Below are 20,965 nucleotides of genomic sequence, written 5' to 3'. Positions count from 1 at the left end.
AAGTTCTAAAAGTAGTACACTGGGCACATTCAAGAGTCAAATGCTAGTCTACAGTAGGAGAGATGTATTTTGTATTAGGCTTTATTCTGATGTGACTCAGTAGCCACAGAAAGTTCTTCCTCCTCCTCCTTACTCCCCAGATGTTAGAAACAAAATCAGATCACCCTGCTGGCTGTGTTCCCATTTTTCTCCGAAAGTCTCATCTCTGGGCAACAACACTCTTGAGAACTAGGGAAGAGTCCTCAGTGAGCTTCCTTTCCATGCTGACACCAGAGAGTGTGGTAGTATGGGATTAAGTTTACTGGCGTAGGTAGATTCCTTCTTCTCTGTAGATAAAAACAGATCGTCCCTACTTTGCTTTTCATATCTTTGCTATCCTTTATGGCCTACAAGAGATGCTTCATGGCTGAGCAGCAAATGCATGGACAGTTATCCAAGAAATTCTCTGTGACACCGCCTGGATATCTTAGAGTTTAACTCAATTCTGTTTTCCTGGAGAGAGTGTCAGATTTCACAGATTAAAGACTCAGTCTCACAAGACCCACCCTCCCTGCCCCACCCCTCCTGATACCGTGCACATTTCAGTTGCCAGCCACAAACTCGGTTGTCTTCTGGGCGTCTGACCAACTGGCTGTAGATTGGAGATGCCAATACCTCCCTCCTTGGGTTTGATTAGTTTGCTAGAGTAGCTCACAGGACTGAGAGAAGCGCTCCATTTTTCACTTGACTTCAGAAGGCTATGATAAAGTTAGACATTTAGATGCAAGGGATGCATAGGATGGAGCGAGTGGAAGGGGTCAGCGGATTCCATGCCTTTTCCAGGCATGCCAGTTCCCTGCACCCCAGTAGAGACTCTGAGCCCTGTATTTTAGAGACTTTTATGGAGGTTTCATGACATTGAAGAGATCAGTCATTAACTGTTTCAGCCCTTCTTTCTAGACTCTGGGTGGTAGGGATGAAAAGCCCAAGTTTCTAATCATGACTTACTCTTTCCAGTGACCAGTTCCCATTCAGGACCCTATTCAGAACCAGCTCATTAGGGAAAAAGATACTCTGGTTTCCCAGAAAATTTCAATACTGGCAGGAGCCGTGTTCCAGGAACCAGGGCCAAAGACCAAATGTTATAACAAGGATGTTCCTAGTATTCTTACCACCCAGTGGATTATAAAATCCTGGGATATATATATATATATGTATATATATATGTATATATATAGATAGATAGATAGATAGACATATATATATGGACATATATGTCCCTTTGTATGTCTATAACTCTTCAGTTACATGGGCATATATCTATATAAAATATTTCTTATAATCACAATATCACAGACTACCATAATAAAAGCCACAGATTGGTATCTAAAAACAATAAATATTTACTTCTAAAATTCTGGAAATTGGGAGTCCAGGATCACAGGATCACAACTGACTCAGTTCCAGGGGAGGTCCCTTTTCTGCCTTGCAGATTGCCATCTCCCTGTTGTGATCTCACATGGCAAATGAAGGGAAAGGGACCTTGCTTGTTTCTTCTCAAAAGGCACCAATCCCATCCAGGTACTTGATTGCCTTCTAAAAGGTTCCATGCCCAAATATTATTTCATTGTGGGTGTGACAAGATAAACTGAGGCACATTAATTTCTTGAATTTATATGAGCAAAAATTGGTTTAAACTCAGCAACACTGACACAGAAGTAGTTAGGACTAAAGTTGCAGAGAGAGTGTGGAGGCAAAGAATAATAGTTATTTGGTGTAATAGCTTAACATGATTGTGTGATTTGGGAAAGTATAGTTGGCTGTTTGTAATTGGTTTCCTTTAGTTTCAATTTCTTAATGTTGAGGGATTTATAGTCTTGGACTTTGATTGATTTGCTCATGTAGGGTGCTAAGTATAAGATTCATCTCAGTCTGCTAGTCTCCTTGGTTAATTATTCCAACAAGGGTGGGGACAGAGCAATAGATGACCTGGTCTCAATTCCCAGTATTCCATATGATCCCCTGAAACTGCCGGGACTGATCCCTGAGTACAGCTGGGTGTGGCTCCAAAACAAAAAACAAAACAAGGACCAGAGAGATAGTGCAGGTAGTAAGGTGCTTGCCTTGCATGTGGCCAACAGTTTCAATCCCCAGCATCCTGTATGGTCCCCTGAGCACTACCAGGAAAAAGTCCTAAGTGCAGAGCCAGGAATAACCCCTAAGCATCTCTAGGTGTGACCCCCAAACAGCCAACTAAACAAAAAAAAAGTCCAAGAAAACAAGCAAAAAACACCCCAAACCCAACAAGGTTAGCACTTCAACATTGGAATTTGGGAGGGTTTTGTTCAATTTTTAGCATCTACCAAGACATGTGCCCAAGTATTTTTTCTATTTTAATCCTAGTTTTGACTCTGAGTGATGACTCTGATGTGGTTCCTCTAGTGTCCCTGTTGTCCACATGAAGACATTGAGGTTCAGGGAGCTTAAGAAAACATGCCCGAAAGTGCCACAGTTGAGTGCCCGTTCCGGATTCAAAGGCAGGAGCGTAGGCGTTACACCAAACAGAAGAATCCGTGGTAATTTCTTTCAAACCCAAACACAGAAGAATCCGTGATAATTTCTTTCAAACTCAAACCAGAGAAGAATCCTCTGACTTGCACCCCGCAGAGAGTCATCACTGCCCTTGATTACTCACGCCTGTGTCCTTGGAGCGGCATGGGAGGGCCTTAGCAGCAGCACCGGAGTTGGCCGTGGGTGGAGGCAGGGCAAAGTTTGTGTGTTTGTGCACGTGCTAATGCCTGAGAATGGAAAGTAATTTTTTTTTTTTTTAGCCTGATTCTTGGCCTCGTCAGTATTTCGGGGGTGGAGATGTGGTAGGCAAATCATGATGAATGCCCTGCAGATTGCTATGGCCTGCTGGAAAGGAACAATGGCTGGATTATACTTTTTAGCCAGTCTTTGCAATTTGATTATTAATGTCAGTGAACCAAGTTTCTACTGTCTCTGCATCTGAATCTTGAGCCACTGCGAGCCCCTTTTCTGCCTCTCACCCCAGGACTCTGTTCAGGGCAGCAGAAACACACAGAGGAAACTTTTGGGGACACCTTCCCTGACTTTCTGGATAATCTAACCATCCTTTTAAGGTTCATTTTGAGCAGTGTGGGCCCCCACCTCCTGTCTGAGCAGTAAAGAAATCTGCAGATCAAGTCTGGGGGAGAGCACAGAGGCTCCGGCGCATGCCTTCTGGACAGCCAACCCTGCTGGGTTGACCCTTGTACCATGTGGTCTCAGGCATTGCAGGTGCAGTCCTGAAAGTCCCTGTGCGCAGGAAGCCCCCAAATGACCCTGGGGGTGGTCTGGGTAATTCTGGGGACTACAGAACCTGATCAGCCGCATGTCCTCAGACTAAGATTGAACCAGCAGGCCCGTGGTCAAGACACCATGAGGGACCCCTGGACGTTTGAGCAGTGCTTGGAAACCTTCCTAGAAAGATCTTCATAGAACTTTTTGTTTGTTTGGGCCTTTCTTGGCAATGCTCAGGCATCACTCCTGACTCTCTGGTCAGGGATCACTCCTGGTAGTGCTCAGAGACCATATGGAGTGCTGGGAATGTAACCTGGATTGGCCATGTGTGAGGCAAGTGCCCTTCCTGCTGTACTGTCACTCAGGCCCCTCCATATAACTTTTGATTCACACAAACTTTGCTAGTAGCATGCAGTTGACTAGAAGAATAGTTACCAATACACCATAGAGGAACACATATTTTGTATTTTATATGTGTTATATACTGTATTATAATAAAGCGATCTGAGATATTGATTGATTGATTGATTGCTTGCTTTTTGGGTCACACCCAGCGATGCTCAGGGGTTACTCCTGGTTCTGCACTCAGGAATTACTCCTGGCAGGGCTCGGGGGACCATATGGGATGCTGGGAATCGAACCCGGGTTGGCCGTGTGCAAGGCAAATGCCCTACCCACTGTGCTATCACGCCAGCCCCCTGAGATATGTTATTAAGAAAATAATAATCATAAATCTTTTATAATACTGTATTTATGAGCAAATTTGTTTGCAGTAAAATTTGCATGCAAGTGACCCTGTGTAATTCAAACCCTCTTTGTTCAAGGTTCAGCTGTATTGTTATTGTTTTTTGTTGGCCAGCCATACTTAGGATTTACTTTGTGTGCAGGGATCCCTCCTGGTGGGCTCATGGGACCATATGGGATGCTGGGGATCAAACCCGGATCAGCTATGTGTAGACAAATGCTCTACCCACTGTACTATTGCTCTAGCCTAACTGTATCCCCCTGTCCTCCGCCCCTCCCCGCCCAACTATTTTTTTCTTACTCTTCAGTTCATGCCCATGATTCTACATCAGGGTCCCCTGTCTGGGCCCTCAGATGAATTCAGAAGGGTAGAGTATGGGCTACTATATCTCCACCATCAACATAGAGCTTGAAAAAGTAAGTGAACATTATAGTCACAGTTGTAGATGCAGAAGTACCTAATTTATCTGCTGCCTCTCATTGAGGTCTTGTGAAGACAGAACAAGAGTAATAGGACTGGGACAAACAGCTAGGCTTATGGTAAGGTGAACAGTATCCTTAGCATCTGGATTCTGAACCGTGGATTTCCATGGGAACAGCTTAGGGAGTTTAAACAATGTTGATGCCTGTGACTAAGTGGAGAGATTTTTGATTGAATTGGTCTGGTGCTTGGCTTGGTCATTGGGATTTTTTAGCTCCCCTGGCAATTCTAATATGCACCTAAGATTAGACCCACTGACTATGAGTTCAGCAGAACTCTTCGAAAATAAATGCTTTTAGAATGGAGGAAAACACAAGTGGCAGGAAATGCTTTTGGAGACCTTCCACTTATTCTCTCCCTCCAATTGCAATTAGTTCTTTGCTGTGTCCATCTATGACTTCTGGCATTTCTGTTGCTTTCATTGCAGTGGATATGCATGTGATTTAGAAAAATAATGCTTTGTTGCAGTGAGATTCCTGAAATAATTAGTTGGATGACGAGGGAGCAGTGAATGACTTAAAAGGAAAGATTGCAGAATACTGTGCTGCCTTTGAGAAGGCTCTAGAATTTTCAAGCTGAGACAATTCAGCCTACTCATTTTGTGGATGAGGAAATTAGAGCCCAGAGAGGTTAAATGTTTAGCCCGTGGTCACACAGTTGGCAGCCAACCAAGGAGTAATTTGTTCATTCTTTTAGTCCAGAGGTTCCTAAACATACTTGGCTTACTGTCTTATTTGTAGGAAAAAAATGCTCTCCTCTCCCCAACTTCCACCCAATTGCACTAAAGGCTGATACTTCCTGATAGATTATTTCAGTGTAGGTGTGTGTGTGTGTGCGTGTGTGCATGTGTGTGTGTGTTCTCTCCCTCCATAGGCAAGTGAAGTATGTCTCCCACTTTGGAAAACACTGATTAGATCATTCAGATATATTTGAGGGTGCCTATTTATGGCAGTCTTCTGTGTCTTGAGGATAGTGGTAGCCAAGTGAGAATTTGCAGGCTGTTCTGTGTGTGTGTTTGTCTGGTGAGGGACAGGCTGCCTTTGGACAGAGACCCTTCGCATACTTGCATGGTTGGTATTGTAGCTGGATTGCATTGATACCCAGGTAAGGCCTCCTTGAGGAGGTGAACTTAAAGTTGAAACAGGAATTATAAGAAATATAGAGTTGTCCACATGGGGATGTGGGGTCAGGGGACCTGAGGAAAGTGCCAGAGGCACAGCTGGACATGGGATGGGTTTGAAACATTCAAGGAACATTTGAGCATGGTGTGGCTGGAGAGAGGGAGCTGAGAGGAAACACTCTGAGGTGAAGCGGAGATGCAAACTGGTCAGGAGGCCCAGAGGTCTGGTCGCTGTCAGAGCTGGTGGGACTGCACAAAACCAGACTTGAGGGTTTTCATGGTGCTAGATGCTCAGGAGTGTTTTGTTTTTGTTTTTAACACAGACTCGATGCTTATCTGCTTTAAATATATCACTTAAATATAACTTTGGTGGATGAGCATGTCTGAAACGTCACCGGAAGCTTGAAATCCAGGCTCTGTTCTTCTACCACTCCCTCTGCCTCCAGTGGTCGCATGATTTTATCAGCTCTTATTTTATTTTTAAAGAATTGACCCCCTCATGCTCAGGGAGAATGAATTACACTTTGAGCTGACGTCTAGATTTCATTGTGAACAGTTACCACCTATACAGTATTGCTCAGACTTCATACTGAGAAATGGGGTAGGCGTTTGGTGCCCAACTCCGGATGTTCTTTGTTGATAACGCTTTTGTGTCTCTTTTTCCTTTTCGCCCTCACAAGATTGAAAATGCCAGTGAAGTGCTCATCACTCCCTTGGAGAAGTTCCGAAAAGAGCAGATTGGGGCTGCCAAGGTGAGACTCTCAAAAGCCTTGTTCTCAGTGTGGGACCTCAGTGTGGGATGTCTTCAAACCCGCTTCGGAAAAGTATCGGTTCTCTGGCTGCCGTCCAGCCAGGGTTGATAAACCTGGAGCACAGCTCATCTGGTTTGTATAGAGTCTGAAGCAAATCACCTAAATGGTCCACACAGCAGCGGTCATTCTGTTACTTTGTCACTTCATGATTTTGTCTCAGTTGGCAATTGTTCCAGAGGCAGAAACTTGGGCATTTGACAAAACCAGTCATATATCTGGAGGACCCAGGGCTGAGCCCGGTGGGTTTAGAGGTCCAGGTGAAAGGGAGGCAGTTGGTAATTAGCTTTGGACAGTGTCTGCAGTATGTGGAGGAGGAAGATGTGCTTGTACATCTTTAAATTTTCTGAGAAACTTTCCAGTCTTCATACAAACATTTTTTCTCTTGAAGTTTTTCAAGTCCTTTCAACAATATGTCACAAATGTTGCAGTTCACAAATGTTGCAGTTCAGAAAGCAGAACTTGGGGCCAGAGTGAGAGTACAACAGGGTGGGCACTTGCCTTGCATGCAGTTGACCCGGGTTCTATCCACAGGATCCCATACAGATCCCTGAGCACCAGGAATCAGCCCTGAGCACTGCCGGGTGTGGTGCCAAAACAAGCCAAAACCAGCAAGGAAGCAGGATGGCTTCAGTAGTCCCATTGGTCACCACTGACCTCAAAGGGATGCCGCCCTCCTCCCCCGCCTCCCCCCCAAGCTAAACTTGGCTGATTCCATTGTGTTATTGAAAGATCTCCGAGGGCAATCCTGTTCATTTGTTCATTTTTAACAGGTGGATCCTCCAGATTCCCCTGGATAAATCACTGGGGAAGTTTAGTCAGTTTGAGCTCCAGCAGGGGGTTAAAGGCCACCTGAAAGGGAGATGTTTTCATTGCAATCAGTGAAAGCAAAATAAATAAATGAATAAAAAGGATTTTTCAGAATTTTCTCCCTGTTTTTCTGGAACTGTGTCATTTAGCCACAGTCACTTGCGCCATCTGCAGGATATTTTGGGCAAGACAGCCCTCTTGCTTTGCTGAAGCTGGTTTGATTGAGTTAGGACATGACCTTGAATTATTCACACCTACTTACAGGTGGGAAGAAGATAGCCAAATGTCATAACGTGGGATTTCTTCCCCTCACTCCTGTCAAATACTTTCTGAAAGCAGATGTGACTGGGGCCTCCCAGACATAATGCTCACAGATAAGTGAGGGTTATGTAGAGGAGCAGGGAGCCATAGTTTGAAGGACAAATAATAGCAAGGTTCTTTTTCCAGTTTTATAGTAACTTACAACCAGTTTTACAGTATACATGTGCAAAGAAGCTTATTGGGAGTTTTTGTATCTGAGATTAAACATTATAAAGTTAACCCTTGGGCATCCAGTGTTGGTTGAATCCGTGAATTGAGAACCTGCAGATATAGTGCGGGAAAGACAGAAGAAGCCACACAGAACTGCGCCTTTGCAGTTCAGACCTGTGCATCTCTAGGGTCACTTGTGTCATTAAAAGGCAGTCTTGTTGCACTAAGATTTGTCTTGAGACTCTGAAATGATATAGTAACGGCTGAGATCATGCTGCTGGGGACCCTTCCAGGCTCACACCCACACCAGCTCCACAGGCAAGCCTTCTCCTTGGTGATCTTGGGGCCTGTGCCCCCCACCCCTGCTGTCACACAGGAGTGACTCTGGAGAGCCTCAGGGTCGTCAGAATCGATCTGAGGCACCGTTCCCATGGCTCCAGCCGAACTTCCTCTGGCCTCTTCCCTGGTTTGGGGGAATCCCATAGTGCCTCTGAAGGAGCAGGGGTCAGAGGGGCTCCCTGTGGCTTGAGTACTGGTAAATAGAGGAGTTGGTACCCAGGGGTGGGAATACGCCTGTAGCTGGTGAGAAAGTGAGAATGAAAGAATTTCAATAAAATAGGCAGCAAAATGCCTTTCCTCTCCTGCACGCCCTCTGCTGTCATATCCACTCGAGTGGCAGGAGGACATTGGCAGCGATGTCTCAGCTTCCCTGCCCATACACACGTCCCAGTCATTTCTTTCTTCCTGCCTACCTGTCCCCCACCAATTAGTCCCCACATCCAGTACATTTGAGAGAATCCAAAGGAGAAACAAACTGGTGAATCTGGAGGGTTTCCAGGGAGAAGGCCCAAGAGTAGCCAGAGCGCCAGCTCGTGGTTTTTAGGGCCCAGCTCTGCCTGAGCGATGCTGAAATGGCCCTTCCTCCTCCCTCTGCTCTGCTGCTTTCGTTGCTCTAATAACCTGCTGCTGCCTGTGAGAAGCCAAAGTTGGAGTGTTGTTCTGAAGGCTGCTGGGGAGGAAGACTCCTGGGCATTCTTGTGCTACTGCGCTCATTCGGGCACAGAGCATCACCCTGGTCCTGGAGCCCGGCCTGTCCTCCCTCTGTCTTCCATCCTTCGGCTGTCTGCAGGGGACCATCCAGGGCTGAGTAATCGGTGATGCCCCCTCTCAGTTTGGGGTGCTAGGATTCCCACCAGCTCTTGTTGCTGCCTTCTGAGGGCAGAAATGGTTTCCCCTTTTCCCCAGAGCTGGCTGTCCTCCTGGATGTGGAATGTCGGGGCAGAGTCACAGAACGCCCCGTGACTCATGTTCCCTGGCCTTTGCTCACCTCTGGTCAGTGGGACTCAGCCGTTACAGTGTTTTCCTTTTTGGGCTTGCTGATAAGGCTGGTAGAATGGCTCTGTAGGCATTGATTGGGGTTGGAGGCCCCCACTCCCCTGACCAAAGTTGCTGGTTTCTATAAAAAGAAAGAATTGCTTGAGTAAGGTGTCAGGCCTGTCCTTTTTGCCCGTTTGAAGAAGTGATGTCTCCTCACTTACCCCTAATTTTCTTCTGCATGTTCAGTTCTTGTCAATAACCTTATAAGAAAATTCACATTTTTGTATTTGTAGGGGCCACAGCGATAGTATAGCAGGGAGGGTGTTTGCCTTACACCTGGCTACCCAGGTTTGATCTCTGTCATCCCCGAGCACCACCAAGTGTGGCCCCAAAACTAAAGAAACAAAACAAATTCACATTTGTAGAGTTGGTCAGTGACAATGTGTTTGTGACAGTTCTGTTCGCTCTGTGAGGCTGGGACTTTTGCTTTGGACTGGAGGATGGTTCTGTCATCACCAGGACTTAGAGACCTTCAGGTGAGGGCTCCTTGGTGTGCCCATGCCGTTAGGGTCAGGGCGTGGTGCCTAAGCATTGGCACGGACTCGTGTGCTCTGAAATCTGCCCCTTTACTCTGCCCCTTCAGGTTACTAGGGATCTTAGCTCCTTCCTTTTCTCCCTCCCCTTAAAAGTGCCGCTTCTCCCCTGCCCATCCCCCCCCTCCAGGCACCATTATCTCTGTAATCACCGTAATCTACAGCTTCCTCCTGTAGATCAGCTTCATATGCTTGTAGCAGTCTATAACTTGGCTGTTAGTTTGTACCTGAACTATGGTTCTCCTATGCTGGGAACCTCCCCACCTAGAAGTTAAGAAGTGGAGCGTGGCACAAAGGCAGCCTCACTGTGGATTTGTGAAATAATCAAGAAGTGTCTCTGATCATCCTTATATGGGTGCAAAATTCTTTCTCCTCTGATAGACCTTGGAGTTGTGGAAAAATACCCCTTCTGGGCTATATTTGAGTCCAGCGCAGGACTGAGGCACTCAGAAAATGTGATCCTGTTTAATAAGCCAGTGCCAACCTTCTCCCGGCCCCCTTGCCTTCTGGTCGCTGGCTTGTGAGAGAAGGAGAAATTGCCCGTGACTGTGGGTCTCAGGCATGGCAGGGGACCTGGGCCCTGGAGGCAGCTGGTCCTGGCTGGGATCCCAGCGCGGTTCATCTCCGTGGCTTTTTTTCAGTCTAAGTTACACTTGCTGCAGCGAAGTTTTCTTATCTCTGAGAGGGGGGATAAAAATAGAACTTCCATGACCCAAGGATTTGGTGGGGGAGCAAGACTGTGTATTCCATTTATATTCTTTTTATTTTGAAAGGAATGGTAGAGGATAATAAAAAGGGGGAATGGGATGATTACTCTTTATTCCATTTACCCTAACTCAGGGCTTTGCATTGAACTATCTTCCACTAGAGTCTCACTCTGCTCTTAGTCAGATGTTCCATGTTGGTTTCATGAGCAATTTTGCCTTCTTACTTACACTTATTGCTGTTCATGCTGCCCTTTGGTTCTAAAACTCTGTATTCAAGTGGTGATGTTTACTCTACCTCTTTTTCCTCTTTTAATTTTTTTTTTGGGAGGAAGCATTTTTAGGTCATGCCAGGAGGTCCTGGGCCTTCCCCCTCCCCCCTCCCCCCCCCCCCCCATGCCTCTTGGCCGGCCAGGACAGTAGTTCAATGTAGGGACCTGAGGCTAAAGGGCTGTTGGGGCACTGCAGTACTGGGCTTTGCCTTGGCCACCCGAGCAGCCTTGGGGGGGGCCTTCAGGAACACATCTGTGGTGCACGAGAGGGGTGGGGTGCTCTCGGGCTGCCTTTCCTGGTGCTTGGGGGGCCCTGTGGTGCTGGGGATCAGACAGGGACCAAATGCGCACAAGGCCTGTGCCTTCACCCTTGTGCTATCTCTCTGGCCCCTGTTTTATTCCTCTTATAGATGATACCACAAGGAATTCACTTGTGAATGCATCTGTGAAGATAAAATCTTCTTTACTTTGAATTTTTCTTAGACTTAATTATTCATTTATTTTGGACCATACCCAGTAGTGCTCAGGGTTTACTCCTGGCTCTGCACTCAGAGATCACTCCTAATCCCTGAGTAGGATTTGGGGGAACATATGGGATGCCGGGGATTGAGCCCAGGTCTTTGTCCTACCTGTTGTCCTCTCTCACTGTTCCCTATTTGGGTTTTTTAAAAATTGCTGTTATTATGATGGCCTCTCAGTATCTCTCCTGCAAACCATAATGCCCAAAAGTAGAGAGTGAGAGGAAGAAGAAAATTGTCTGCCATAGAGGCAGGGGGAGGGCTGGGATGGGGGCTGGAGGGGTGCTGGGAACATTGGTGGTAGAAAATGTACACTGGGGGAGGGATGGGTGTTTGATCATTGTATGACTGAAACTCAAACATGAACATTTTGTGTTTTTTTTTTTTTTTTTGCGCTTCTTGGGTCACACCCGGCGATGCACAGGGTTTACTCCTGGCTCTGCACTCAGGAATTACTCTTGGTGGTGCTCGGGGGACCATATGGGATGCTGAGAAATGAACCCTGGTCGGCTGTGTGCAAGGCAAACATGCTACCTGCTGTGCTATTGCACCAGCCCCGAACATGAACATTTTGTAACTGTAAAAACTGTTGCTGTTATTATGTTTTAAGACACTTACGTCTGTATATAGATAAATACTTTTTGAACACTGTCAAAACTGGATCTGCTCGTAATTTACACTTAAATTGGAAGTAGATCTTCTTGTTTTGGGTTCATAGTAACTTCCCTCCTGTCTGTGGTCTGAACATCCCACAGTGCTGAAACCAGATATTCCTCTCTCACAAATGAAGTTTGTAGAAGGTCGAGTCCTAGCTTTGACGCTATTCAGTACTGATGTGTATGTATCTCATTTCAGCATGAAATATGTCACATGGACAGGCTCTGATAGCTGCTGGGCTGTTGCTGGGTGACTGATTTTATGGACATAATAGAGTGAGGTGCTGGTTTGCTGCTGTTGTTGGTCTGAGGGAATGGGGGAGCTATGAAGATGAGCGGAATGGTCGTGACTGCGATTGCTTTTATTCCAGTGAGACTTCATTCTTCTTTTTCTCTCTCTTCTCCTCTCTCTCTCTCTCTCTCTCTCACTCTTTCTCTTTCTCTCTTTCTCGATCAGGAAGCCAAGAAGAAGTATGACAAGGAGACAGAGAAGTACTGTGGCATCTTAGACAAGCACTTGAATTTGTCCTCCAAAAAGAAAGAATCTCAGCTCCAGGAGGTAAGCAAGTTTCCTAGTATCCGGGATGAAGTGTTTCACTTTCACATGGTGCTGGGGTTGTTGTACTGATTCCTCTTTGTCAGGAAATTGTAGTCTAGTTCTAGGCCCTAAAGAGCTTCTCCAGTCAGGGGATTGATTGGATCCTGCATCTGACACGTAGTCAGAGGCCCTAAATCTTCCTGCCCACGCAGCACTCAGCTCCAGCCTGTCCAGAGTTGGAGCAGCGTGTTGCCATCCAGCGTCACCCAGGCCCATTAGGGGTGGCCCTAATTTTTAGGTCCATCTTTCCTTTCAAACTGAGACATCAGTTCCATTTCTCTCACCCCTGATCTTGATTCTCTACTTTATTGCTTCGATTTTCACGTCTGCTTTTTGTATCAGTGATTTGAAATCCTTGCCTCATTATTTCAACCAGTGCTTGAAATAATGTGAAAGTTTTTTTGTGAAAGAGTTCAGTGCTGGCATATTTGGCAACTGGTGGGGCCCTCTCCTTGGTTAATAGGCCTGCTGTCTTCTGACTTTATTCTCACTCGATAGTAGAGGGTTGAATGACTCTTTTTCCCCCTTTAAAACAATTAACTGTGGCAGGGTGGGGTGGTGGGGGTTGGGGTGGGGGTGGTGGGAGGGATACTGGGAACATTGGTGGAGGAGGATGGGCACTGGTGGAGGGATGTGAACGATCACTGTATGACTGAAATTCAAACATGAAAGTTCTTAAGTTTGTATCTGTACCTCATGATTCACTAATAAAAAATTTAAAAAATTAACTGATTTTGAAAGTTATTGATAGTTGAATTTTAGTCATACAATATTTTAACACCAGCACCATTCCCACCACCAGTATTCCCATATTCCCTCCCTACTCTAACCCCTACTCCATCCCCTCCTGTCAACTTGACAGGCACATTACAAAGTTCCAGTGGTTGCAACTTAGAGCACATGGTTTTGGTGTTGTTGAGTCTGTGTGTTAGATATATGGCTCTATCCCTCACCCATATCTCCTGTATAACTGAAGCCCTGATGCCTTTTCCCCCATCACTTCCTGTTCTCTTTTCCTGCCTTTATTTCTTGCCTTCTCTGGCTTTCTTCTCTCTAAAAAATGGGGTCAGGAGTGATCTAGGAATCCCCCTTTAACTGCATTTCCAGAGGAGTGAACTTGCTGGGACTCTCTTTCTCTCATAGTTTGAAGTGTGTGGGGATAATGTTGTCTCAACAGTGCTCAGTTGCCCCTCTTAGGAGTGTTCTGAGTTCCTCTGCAGGCCTGACAGTCCAGTGCTCCGGCCCTGCAGTGCAGCAACTCGGACTTGGTGATGCTGGAACCCACTAGGACCTCACTTGGCAGTGATAGGGTATCACGTGGTACCAGACATTCAATTGAGGCCCAGCTTGTGCAAGGCATATACTCCAGCACTCAGAACTATTCCCTAGCTCACCATGGGTTAGGTTCATTTTTATTCTTTTAAGATCACTGCTACTCCATTTTCTGTGCTCTTCTTCATAACACAAAGGCACCACCTCTAAATGCCATCCCAGTAGGGATTAAGTTTTAATAGTTGAATTTGGGTGTGTACTGGGTAAGAGGGGCACAGACATTCAGTCTACATATAGCACTGTCCTGGCCACTTGATCTCTTGGTAGAGAGGTTTTTTTTATTATGCTCTTTATTTTTACAGTTTATTTGTTTTGGTTTTGGGGTCACATCTGTTGTTGTTCAGACGGACTTACTCCTAACCCTGCATTCAGGGATCACTCCTGATGGGCTCAGGGGACCATTTGTGATGCGTGAGGTCAAACCCAGGTTGGCTGCATGCAAGGCAAAAGCCTTACCCACTGTACGATCACTCCAGCCCCTTTTGTCACTGTTGACCATGTTTTTGTCTTTGAGCCATTCATTCTTCCTTAGTTCTTTGAAGGTATAGCAAGGACTGATGGGTCTTGCCAGTCTTTATTGCAAGTCCTGGCCTGTTCTTAGCAATGTTTCTTAGTTGTATCTGACCTGAGTTAGATGGAATAAAAGCCTAGTAACAGTAGTAATAATACTTTCACTAATAGCACCAGCAGTATTTGCAAGTGTTTATTAAATACGTATTTGTGTCTGGTACCGTATTAAATTTGCAATCTTCTAAACTAGCCCATGAGATTCAGACTATTCTTTTTGTGTTATATCTACGGAGACAGGTTCAGAGATGTTCAGTAGTCTGTGCCTTACTGTGGCTCTTAACCTCTGGAGCCCTTTCCCTTCACCCGTACTACCTCTCTCTCCATTTTGTTAGGGGCATGCATGGTCTGCTGCCCACCATCTATTGTCCTTCAGTGCCAGATAGCACTGGAGAGAGGGTGGGATCTTGATGACCTTCTAGTTGGGCATCTAGGAATTACATTCAAAGGAACTGAGATTCCTGCAGAAGTTGTAATAGGCAGAATTTCTTGTAACAATTTTGTGAGAATTTTCTTCATAGAGGAGCTAAAAAATTAGCTCCTTGGGGACAATTATTATACACCTATCACACTTTTTATGAAATCTATTTGTTTTGATAGTCCACAGTTGTTCCCCGATTGCAAGGCTCTGAACTGAATACTTTGAAATTCTAGTCCATGGTGGGTGAAAGTCTCAGTGGGTAGCAGTGTGAAGTGACACTGCCCTCTAGTGGATGGTGTTGCAAACATCAGTGTCTCTGTGGCTCGGAAGCTTGCTTCCAAGGCAACATTGGTTGTTGTCTCAATAAATATTCATTGGGTAATTTTGTAAATGTCTGTTCAGGCACAAGTATATTGTGGGGAGTGGCAGGAACTGTGAACCTTTATGGAGCTTTCTGTCTAGGAGAATGTCTTATTTCTAAGAAGCACAGATGGTTGCTGGTTCTCAGACCAGCTGGTAGATTGAGTTTTTCAACTTAACAGGCGCCATCTTGAGTGACCTTTTGGGTGGGTTGGAGTCCTAGTTTTGGAGTCCATTGTGTGGTTGTAATGAGAGGCTTAAAGGCCATGGGAACCAGGGAGGTACAGAGTTAGGAGTAACCTCTGAGCATTGCTGGGTGTGGCACCTTCCCCCCAAAAAAACCAAACACAGCAAAACAGATGAACCAGGGATATGAGGGGAGATAAATTTAATCCTTCTGCTTAGGATTTCTTCTTCCCTTTCTTTTGGAAATGCATTGAGTTATGCATTTCCTCTGAGTGCTGTATCAGTTGATGGCAGCATAGAGATATATTCATTCATTCATTCATTCATTTCTCAGGCATCTATTGTATTCACAGTCTGGATCAGGAAATGGGAGCAAAAGAAAGTAGAAAAATAATAGGATTTTGCCCTCATCAACCTTGTATTGTAAGAAGCAATACCCAAGAAACAAACACAACTTTCAAATAGTGATAAGTCACTTGGGAGATCAAATAGAGACTCCTGGGGCAGGGGGTGGTCAACCTTTCAAAAAATGAATTGGTAAATGAAGGTATATTTAAAGAGGTAATATTTAAATTGAGAACAGTATGAGAAAGTGAGCGAAGTAAAATCTGAGAGTGTTCCCTAAATTGTGGGTGTGTTATGAAGTCTGAATTTCTGGGTCATGAAATACAATGAACTAGAATACAGTTTAAAACATAAAAGCTTATCATATTTGATTTTGAATGTATATGTTTATTAGATTCTCGTTCAAAAGGTCATTTCTCTTCATTTATTGAAGTTCTGATTTTAAAACAAAGGAATAGGAAAAGAGGTTTTTTAAGCAGAATAAAGGTTTATTGCAAGAAAGAGTTTCAGGGTATTAGAGGACAGAAAAGATCCCAGAGTGGCTAGAACAGTAAGATGGTTGAGATGGAGGAGATGGTAGAGGAAGGATGCGTCAGTCACACAGGGTCTTGCAGACCACGATAGAGGTCTAGGGACAGTATTGTTTGGATCTCATATTTTACTCCCATTTTGGGTTCTTTGAACTAACAACAATATCAACATTTATGTTGATGTAGCATATTTTAGGGAGAGAAACTTTTTTTTTTTTTTGCCACATTCAGCAGTGCTTAGGGTTACTCCTGGCTCTGCACTCAGGAATCACTCCTGGCAGTTCTCAGGGGACCTTATGGGATGTTGGCTACATGCAAGGCAAGTGCCATATCCACTGTACTATTGCTCTGGCCCCACATTCATTTTATTTTCACAGGGATTACCAAAGATATGAGGCTAATAGGGCAATTGAGGCTTATATGCCTCCTTGGGTAAGAATGAACAAGGGACCTAGACTTTACAGGGAGATTATTCACGGGCCAAGAAAGAACAGAACAAATGTTTTGTAATTGGGTGTTTGCCTGGCTATCTGGAGAGATCATTCAGATAAAAACATTTTCTCTGGTAATAGTGCTTGTTCTGGGCCGGGTCTTCCCTTAGTTCTTCTTTTCTGGGCGGTGTGTGTGGGGGGCACATTCTCTTATGCACAGGGCTTACTTGCACTCAAGGAATCCTCCTGGAGTTGCTTGGGGAACCATTTGTGGTTCCAGGGATCGAACCTCGGTCGGCAGCGTGCTAGGCAATTTTCCTGCCCACTGTACTATTGCTCCAGCCCCACTCCTTAAATTCTTTTAGGATGTTGGCCCACTTTGAGGTGAATTATTCTGCTCCCCTTTCGCATTGAAGCATTATGATAGAGCCTCTGACTGTGATTCGTGAAAACTCACTCTGGTCATTGAGGGGAGAGTGGTTGAGGGTACGGGTGACAGATGAGGAGCAGAAAGCAGGGGCATCAGGAGTGCCATCTCTCAGAGATGAGGTGTCTGGCTTAGGGTAGGAGCTGGAACCGGAACTTCAGCTCAGAAGTGTTTGCTGGTAACCACTACCCTGGGCATAATACTTCTTCATGCTCCGATTGTGCGTAGCCTTTAGCTCCTTTTGTTTTTGAAATAGCTCAGCTTAGAAGTAAGAGCACATGGGATAATTTCATCCTCCCAGGGTGAAGAGATCCAGAGAAGATACGTGGTGCATGCGGTGGCACCAGCTATAGACCGTGCCTATGAAACACAGGACTACACATGCAAGATTTGGCTCTGCTCTCTCCAGAGGGAGCTGGACTCTTGTTCCTTTGCTCTGGGGATTTCCCTTCTGGCTCCCTCATCTTGCCTAACAACACAAGATACTTTTCACTTTTCAGTGTGTGTGTGCATGTGTTACTGTTGTAGGTAGTGGTGGTGGTGGGAATCTCGAGGCAAAATGATGTAACTCTCAGTGTATGTGTGTTTACTGGATTTGCACCCCAAGGAAATTAAAGGCATTTGGGACTTTGGCTGGTTACAATCCCAGGGATCTAAATATCTATACATGGGGAGTAAGAAAAGCATTTTATGAAACCTGGCCTTCAAAGCCTTTATTTGAAGGCAAGGTTTTCTATATGTGTGTATATTTTACTCTTTGGAATTTTTTATTATAAAAGTGTGCTTTCAGTGAGTTATATACTTAGAATGAGTTGACCCAGTCACTCTGGAAAAGTTAAGGAAAGTTTAGTGATGGTGGTTTGAAATGAGCGTGCACAATGATTTTCTCCCTGGGTTTCAGAACCTACTTTAGACCTGGACATACTCTCCGCCGAGAGAAAAGTGTTGTTCATTCGCATTGGGTCAAAGAAGAGTGTGTCTTTGTCACAAAGGAAGCTTTAGGACTGTTGTGAAAATACCTTTGTCGAGATTGCATTAGGAGGATTCAAATCAGATTGGCCCTGTAGGGTTTTTTTTCCCCTCTCTTTAAAAATCTGCTTTCTATGGAATGCAAGTGCCCCCAAGGGTATGGGAAGGAGATAGAAGCTATAGGTAAAGGGATGATCAAAGTTCTTGGCAACAGATCAGCCAGCATAGAAGTCCCACTCTTCCTTGTTGTCTAATGCCAGTTGGATTGGCACCTTCAGTCTTTGTCCAGTGGAGGTTAGTTGCAGAGAATGAGATGAACAATGAGAAGACAAAAGCACATGGACTGTCTAAGCTGCTTTAGATCGCCTGGACAGCCATCCTTGAGTTCACAGGCCAGCTTACAATATCAGGAATAAATTGACTCCTGCTCCTTAAAAGAGATAGTTAAAGACCCTCACGAATCACGAATCACGAAATCCCATTAGCCACCGATTTCTTTCTCGGGACCACCGATTTCTTTCTCGGGCGGGCTCAGTAACATCTTATTTCATCCTTTCTCTGAGATCTTAGAAGTCTACCTCGACTCGGCCCTCCTAACGATGTTGCACTGGGGGCTCTTCAGGGTCAGGGGAATGAGATCCAGCTTGTTACTGGATTTAGCATATGAATACACCATGGGAAGCTTGCAAGGCTGTCCCATGTAGATAGGAAACTCTCAGAAGATTGCCAATTTCTCCCAGAGGGAGAAGCAGACTACATGATATCTGCTTCTGAGAGCTTGCTTTTAAGTCTCTCTTTGGATGTTGGCTGTTGATGGGATTACACACACGTGGGTTCCTCTGCCGGTACCTTCATGCATGAGGCCTGTCCGAACGTGTGGAGAGGGGCCTCCAGCATGGCTGTAGCTAGGTTCCAGTGGTGTTCGGCCACTGGGAGCTCTGCTCGGGGGTGGGGAGGGAAGCTGGAGCCCATCCCCTCCGAGGGGCCAGGGGAAGACAACCAGGCGTGCGGGCAAGAGACTCTCTGTACACCAATATTCAATAGGTACATAAGATTAAAGCCTGGGGTATTTTACATAGCTAATCAGAAGGCTCCTAAAATAAAGTCCCTGGCAGTTTCCTGTTCTGTTTTGGCCTATGTTGCCCCTACATCTAAAATGCCCTAAATTGTCTTACTCTGATTGTCCAGTGCACATTTCAGATATTTGTCATCTGTTCTACTCTTTCCTCATATTCTATTATGGGTGCACACATGCAAACCCTCTGCGTCTTTAGACCTAAACTCTTTTACCTAGGGGTATGTCTTGTCCTTAGGGTTTTTGTTAGGTGGACAAATTCCCACACCTGCACTAACTGTGCAGGGTCCTTAAAATCACTGGCTTCATTTTTTCCCTGTGAATTTAAGTTATTATATTCTTTATGGGAATTTAAGGAGTAAATGACTGAAATGAATGAGGACTGAATACAAAAGTATATCTACAAGAATTAGTGGCTAGCCATTATTACCACTTATTCCATTTTATATTATTTCATTTGCTTTTAAAAAAATCACCTTCTGAGATTTGTCTAGCCTGCTTGCTGAGTGTTCTCTTTAGCTAGTGACTTGGTTTTTGTCCTAAATTTCATCTTGTTTGTAGGCGGATAGCCAAGTGGACCTGGTCCGGCAGCATTTCTATGAAGTATCCCTGGAGTATGTCTTCAAGGTACAGGAAGTCCAAGAGAGAAAGATGTTTGAGTTTGTGGAGCCGGTAAGTAGGTGGTAAGAGTTTAATGCAGCGCCCATACTTTTAGACCCATACCTACCCAGCATGTTTCAAAGTGCTCTGAATTGCTCATCAAAAGACCTACAGTTCTGATGCTGTGCCTTCGGCTAACTTGATCTGGCTACCCTGGGTTCTCTCCAGTAGCCATTATGCATCTCTAGAGAGAGAGAGAGAAATGGAGCTTTCTCCATTTCTAGGTGCCTTTCTAGGTGCCTTTCTCCTGCTACCCTGTGCTGTGGTTTTGTTTCCAAATGGGAGGGGGCAGGGGAGAAGTGTTTCTCTTGATGACTGAGAACAGTCTCACCTTCACATTCCGGTCTCTTTCCTCTTCCTCCTTTCTCAGATAATTGTAATGGGATAGTGGCCCAGAGAAAGAAGAGGAAGTATAAGAGGTCTTTTTCTTTTTGTCTCCTTACTGAAAATCACCTCTTTTCCTTACTCATGAAAGAAAAGAGAGGTTTTATATAGCAATTTTCCACCTGTAGTTTGTTCTAACCAAGTAGCAAGGAGATTCGGTTGAGTGGACTATGATTGGTCAGAATGTCCTAGGGCTATCTCCCTAGGTAAGAATCACTGTCTAGGGTGGTTGCCAGTGGGTAGAACTAGGAGCAGTTGATAGTCTTCTCTGATATTCCTGTCCTGGCTTTTGTTCCTGCTGAAGATTCTTTTGAAGAAGGTTGGCCTTCTCTGGTCTGTGCTGGCACCACTTAAAGGTCTTACCAGATCTTAGTTCCTGTGTCCACAATGTGGGCCCTGTCAGCCTCAGGCTTATTGGTTTTATTCCCCAAAACTCATTACAATGGGTGGGTGTTGGAGAGGGGGTCCCTTCTTTCTCTGCGTGCCTATATTCTTCTAAAATCACTCCTCTTAATAAAGTTTTCTGTGTCCCATTCTAGTCTAGAAGCTTTGGGCCTGCTTTTAGGCATCTTACTTGCTCATAGTTTCACCAAGGTTCTAGTTGGCTCTGGAACCTCATGCATCTGTTACTTAATTTATTCATTTATTAAATTTTTAATTTTTTTAAAAAAATTGAGTCACCATGGGATACATAGTTTTATTTTTTATTTTTTTTTAATTTAAATTTTATTGAATCACCATGTGGAGGGTTACATAGTTCTTAGGATTATGTCAGTTATACAATACTCAAACACCCTTCCCTTCACCCGTGCCCATATTCCATCACCAACCACCCCATTATACCTCCCACCCCCTCCCGACCCCCCAGTCCCCGCCCTTGTAAGTGATAAGTTTCACTTCGTT

At 45.0% G+C, this 20,965-nt stretch overlaps 1 protein-coding gene across 4 annotated transcripts in view; it reads left to right on the top strand.

The window, feature by feature from the left end:
- ARHGAP26 (Rho GTPase activating protein 26) overlaps window positions 1-20,965 on the top strand; it is a 486,560-nt gene that overhangs the window by 123,781 nt on the left and 341,814 nt on the right. For all 4 annotated transcript variants that reach the window (XM_055141710.1, XM_055141709.1, XM_055141708.1 and 1 more), the window contains exons 4-6: window positions 6,308-6,379; window positions 12,235-12,336; window positions 19,580-19,690. In XM_055141710.1, coding sequence (XP_054997685.1) covers window positions 6,308-6,379; window positions 12,235-12,336; window positions 19,580-19,690 — 285 coding nt within the window. The remainder of the gene's footprint in view (window positions 1-6,307; window positions 6,380-12,234; window positions 12,337-19,579; window positions 19,691-20,965) is intronic.

The sequence above is a fragment of the Sorex araneus genome, chromosome 6, assembly GCF_027595985.1.
Source record: "Sorex araneus isolate mSorAra2 chromosome 6, mSorAra2.pri, whole genome shotgun sequence".
Lineage (NCBI taxonomy): Eukaryota > Metazoa > Chordata > Mammalia > Eulipotyphla > Soricidae > Sorex > Sorex araneus.
The sequence above is the reverse complement of the archived record's forward strand: the minus strand, read 5'-3'. Positions and strand labels throughout refer to the sequence as shown.